This window comes from Bidens hawaiensis, unplaced genomic scaffold, assembly GCF_021521415.1.
Source record: "Bidens hawaiensis isolate Kalapana, Puna unplaced genomic scaffold, B.hawaiensis_p1.1 tig00019953_1, whole genome shotgun sequence".
Taxonomy (NCBI): Eukaryota; Viridiplantae; Streptophyta; class Magnoliopsida; order Asterales; family Asteraceae; genus Bidens; species Bidens hawaiensis.
This window is the reverse complement of record NW_027493034.1, coordinates 434,491-440,180: the sequence shown is the minus strand read 5'-3', so window position 1 is coordinate 440,180 and position 5,690 is coordinate 434,491. Positions and strand designations below refer to the sequence as shown.

Below are 5,690 nucleotides of genomic sequence, written 5' to 3'. Positions count from 1 at the left end.
ACAAAAGTTGTATACATATTGTGTGTATAAATAAATATGTCATACATGGATATATATGATAGTTGTAGATATATGTAATCTGTTATCTTGATTAACATAATTTTAAGAGGTCTTATGCATTAGAATTAGACCCAAAAATTTCAACACGTTTGACCAACTTCCTTTTAAGCACTTTTTGTAGTTTGACCTGCTTAACCTATTAGACGTAGGACATAACCTAAACTGAGTAAAACAATCAAAATCTGGTCAAGGACAACGTTGACAAAAAAAACATTGCGAATTTCATGTGACATGCACATGGTGCTTCGATATTGATATATAGTTATATACACAAATGAAGTAAACGCTTGGAGAAATAGGCCAACTTTCAATCTGTTTGGTCAAACAGGTCGACATGTCAAACCATTTATATAAACAGGCTCTAGCCGAAGCAATATAACCATGCGTATATAAATTCTAAATTAATATAACAAACTTCCTTACAGTTAATTAAATTAAAATACAAAAAAAATATATTCAAAATAATGAAAATGACAAATGTAAAAAAATACCATATAAAGTGAACTTTTTGGTTAGATTAGTGTTACATTTACATAGTTATGAAAAGAAAGTAGAAATGGTCATTTGTAAAGGAGGAGTTAGTTTTATATTGAGAGAGACTCATAGAGTGACAGCCTAAATTTTACATTCCATGAAAAGTAAAGTAATGATCAATATGTGTTGTTCACATGTGATATTAGATAAGTTTAGTTAACGTGTTCTCTTCTATTATACTATACTAGTATTTACACCCCCGTGTTGCGGCGAATGTGTAAAACCGTGTATTTATATATCCACTCCACTCGAAAGCATGAAGTTACCACCTCCACTGCCTTCGTTCGTCATCCCATATCCTGCAGCTAGTAACTAACGTTAACCATTAAGAAAACTGAACAAAAAGTAGATGCAAAAACGTTGAACCACACACGTTCATTGCTTTGTGTTAAGACACAAAAATTAGACTGAAACATAAAATATACTTCATCCGTCCCTGTTAAAGTGTCTTAGTTTGAAAAACACAAAGTTTAAGGTGGATTGAATGATTAATTTTTTTGTTAACCAAATGACAATAATGCCCTTGGAAAATGGGTCCACCATATTGTTTATTAATGCTAGGTTAGGTGTGCTTAAGGGTAAACTTGGAAATTGGCTAATAAACTTTGAAAGTGGACATTTGTAATGGGACAAATAATAAAGGAAAATATGGACACTTTTAATGGGACGGAGGGAGTAGAAAAAATAACTAATTCAACTTAACATCTACGTGTTGTGATGGGGCTGTTAAACGGGAAAATAGACATAAAAACGTTCAACCTTACACATGCGTTGCAACGCGTTAACTCGTTAAATTCAAATGTAAATGTTAAACAAAAAAATTGTAAAAGATGAAAAGTATTGAGCACCAAAGTTGAAAGTGGAAAAATGTTGACGACTAAAACTAAAATATATTTTGTGGCATATTTGTAAACTATGAAAAAGTGTAGGGATCAAAAGTAAAAAAAAATAAAAATTATATAAAAAAAAATATTACATTGTACAAACTTGGATGCACAATGTACAAAAGAGTAATACATAGTTCACCCACTTTTATAATTATATAAATTGTTTTAATATGTACTCATCACTTATGTTGGATTTCATAATTTTCTTTTCTTTTAATATGAATTTTATTATATTAAAGTTTCATGGGTATAAGTCTTATCAATTATATAATGGAAAGCAGAAAACAAATTTTTAAATGAAAAGTATAAAAAAACCTATATAGATACCACTATTTACTTAATAACTCGACTTTGCAGACCAATTATTGAGGATCACTCTGCACTTTATAAAAAATGGGTGTGTTAGGTTTGCTACTTATAACGGGTTCAGATTTGGATGAAGAGTCGAGTACCGTCTAGGTCCAGTTTCTCTTTGATGTATGATGGTGAGCTTATTCCTCTTTTGACTTGTGAAATCACAACAAAAACAATCAGACAATCTTCTAAACTGTAAAATTTCCGAGGTTTACTGTAAAATTTCCGAGTTTTAAACCTGTAGTAATTTTGACCTAATCATGAATTGGTTGAATTGATTTTGGTGTCACAAAAGTAGAATTTGGGATGTGTAGGGGGTGACTCCTGGGGTGCTTCATTTATGCCAACCTTTTTAGTGTTGCTTAGCAATTTAATTCTTGTTAGATGTGGTGGGATAAGTAGCGGGACAAGCAGGTTCGGGTTGTACCATATGAAGTTTTAGCATGCATCGAAATGGGGTGGGTCATGTTGGGATGATCCGTATACACTTTTTGTTCATTTTAGAATGGTTTATTGGTAACTTATGAATGCAAAATATTCATGTTACCTTTAATTTTAATACAAAATCTACATCCCAAGGTTTACCTAAAAAAACATGCATATCTTAAACAATAAAATTTTGGGCCTCACTAACTGATAGAACTATGATAACCCTTTTGATATATAAACGAAAAGTAGAACACACTATAATTTAACTCCAACTAATAAATATAACATGTTTTATGTGTTTATATAAAATTCTATTTTAATACCTAAATACAATATATATGAAACATATATATTCACAATAATTAAAAAATAAAAACCCTAAAAGTAACCAGCGTAATACACGGGCTAAAAGCTAGTGTATGCATATATACATAATACAATTTTATTAAAGAAAGGTATCATCTTTCAACAAATATATAACTAAAATAACATTTTTATCACATAAAAATGTTTCTATAAAATTATATATTACAACTCAAATCATGTTGATATATGTTAGCAAGGGTTAAAAATGAGATAATTTACAATGGTTTCAAATACAAGGCAAGCTTGACAACCGGTGGTCGGCAATTTTCAAGGGCTAAATTTTGTTTACAAATTTGATATAGATCTTAATCATCTTACATATATTGAGCCGATAACATTTTTTATTCATAATGTTAATCGTCATGTAAAAAATTAGCTTACATGCTTCTTTACTTGTCAGGGCCTACATATCTTTTTATTTCGGCTCGGCTGATGTATTTAGATCCTCTGTGTTAGCCCTAGAGGAAACATTCCACTGTGGGAAAACCCCATCAAGTTAGGTTTTAAACTTGCGACCACAAAGATCCCAAACTAAACAATCACCCCTAGTGTTTTCATAACCGGGTCGAACACCGAACCGGAAGGGAAACCGGTTTACCGGTTCAACCGGTCGGACCGGCCGAACAACTTTGGTAAAAAAATGACGTGTATGGTCGAAAAAAAGATTTTTCAAAAAAAATTATTTTTTTCATGGTTAACCGGTTCAACCGGTCCGGTTTTCCGGTTGGATCGGTTGAAGCACTTCGACTGGCCGGTTCCCTAGAAGCCGAACGAACTACACAGAACCAGATCGGCCAGTGGACCGAATCCTAGTCGGTCTGATCTAGTCTCAACAACATTGATCACCCCTATGTTATTGGACCAGAAGACCAATTACAACATGGCCTCTTGTTAGTGTCCCTTGACCACTCTAGTTCCTTTCTCCCTTTCTCTCCTCTCTCCAGACTAGGTCTTTCCTCTGTTATGGACCATGGGCCAACAAGGCCTACGAACCCAACATGATCCCTATGAAATTTTGAAACCGACCCTCTCGATCTCGTGAAGAGTATTTAAAGTTAAAATGAAAAATAGGAGCACCACTCTGGTTATTGAAGTGTAAGAAGAAGAAAGAAGATAAGCTGAGTCATTGTGGGTTGGATCCATTTAAAAAAATACTATGGGTGTTTTTAAAAGATGAAAAGTCCAAATTGTTTTATTTAATAAGGCCATATTATAAATTTGTCATTTTATAACGTTCTCTATTAAAACAAGCTAGCCTAATGCCAAGGAATCAGAGGTATCACAGAAACTTGACAACAATTGACAACACACCATATTTCACTTATACCTATTTATTGTTTCTATGCATTAAGTTACACTTAATATAATTTTAAATTTGTTTTTTCTGTTATATTAATTAATTATGTTGTCTATGAACTATGCTTTTAGTTTAGTTTAGGTGGTTAGATTAGTTTTTTTTAAAAACGACCAAGGTTAGATTGTATAATTTGCTCATATATATATAATGTAATTAGACTTACTTAGAATGTCAAATAGATTATGTAATTAGCTCGGATGAGTTATGCGAATTTAAGTGATACTTGTATTTGTTTTATTGGCAAACACTTGCTTAGGAATGCCAAACTATAAAATGTTATGGTTATATTTCAAAAAATGAAAACCCGTCAATAACAACTTTACATACATTGTATTTTAATTATGTGTTTTTAGTAACGTTCCAGGTACTTGTTTTTGTTAGATGATATTTTATTTGATTATTGTTTTTTTTTAAATATGTCCCGACCCGATTTGATCCGACTGAAACGACCGAACCGGATCAAAAAATTTGTATATACCGATTTGACCCGACCCAAACAACCGACCCGGACCAAAAAATAACTGCCAATAGTTAAATTGGGTACTGACCCAAAAAATTTCTGACCCCTGTATGAAAATTTTCTGGATCCGCCACTGTGGTGGCTACCGACTAGCGATTAAGAGGGATTAATTGGATTGGAATTTTATGTGTAATTTTTCTAAATAAGTATAATTTTTCAAATACTTGAAAGATTTTGACCGATTTTGAACAGTTATGACAGATTTGGGCCGGCTTTAAGGGCCTACCTATTTGTTGGCCTGATTAGGTGAAATCGATTCTCGTAGCATACAGATTAGCGATTAATCACTGATTAATCTATGAATAATCGTATTTTTTACAACAATGTCACCAGTTAATGTTATACATAAATGTTTGATCTTAAAACTACTTAAAAAAAGTCATCATTCAACAAACAACGTATGCATTAAACTATTCTTAACTGGTATCTCTCTCTTGAGTATTTGCTCTAAATCTCTTTGTTTGGGTACCCTTATATTGTACCTGACTGATTAATGTAATATTTGTCTGCCTTTCCATTTATTTTGATAATTTCTTAAAATATATTAATCAAAATAATGTTTTTATTGCGTTATTGGCAGGCTAGTGACAGGTTTAATATCAACTCCCAACTTGAGCATTTGCAAGCTAAGTATGTAGGAACAGGACATGCAGACATGAGCAGATTGTAAGTTTTTTGTCTTTTGTATAAATGTTTTACTTTTTTGAATTAGAAATATTGATTTTCATTTTGAAAGTAAACTGGTTTTTTTTTCTTGTTTTCTTGAAGTGAGTGGGCAGTTAATATCCAGCGAGACAGCTATGCTTCATATGTTGGTCATTATCCTATGCTCGCTTATTTTGCAATAGCGGAGAATGAATCGATTGGGAGAGAACGCTACAATTTTATGCAGGTGTTTTTCATCTTCAACTTTTTTATTATTATTTTTATAATCTTTTAATATAGGGTCATTCAGATGAATGTGATATGGATTCTATATCAATTTTATATGACCTTTTGAGTAATATCTGTTTCCTGTTTCACGAGATTATTTGCAGGTGGTTTAATTTAGTTTATTTTCTTTTTGTTTTGCAGAAAATGTTGTTGCCGTGTGGACTTCCACCAGAGAGAGAAGAAGATTGAGGGCATCAAGTATTACATATGTGGAGATTTGAGTTGTGTTTATGAATGCGTTGTGGACTAA

General features: G+C 32.2%; 1 protein-coding gene across 1 annotated transcript; it reads left to right on the top strand.

The window, feature by feature from the left end:
- The first annotated feature begins 5,012 nt into the window (after nucleotides 1–5,012).
- Nucleotides 5,013–5,690, top strand: LOC143559629 (uncharacterized protein At4g14342-like). Its single transcript, XM_077048145.1, has 3 exons — nucleotides 5,013–5,173; nucleotides 5,276–5,399; nucleotides 5,582–5,690. The coding sequence occupies exons 1-3, from the start codon at nucleotides 5,064–5,066 to the stop codon at nucleotides 5,627–5,629; spliced, it is 282 nt and encodes a 93-aa protein (XP_076904260.1). The 5' UTR covers nucleotides 5,013–5,063; the 3' UTR covers nucleotides 5,630–5,690.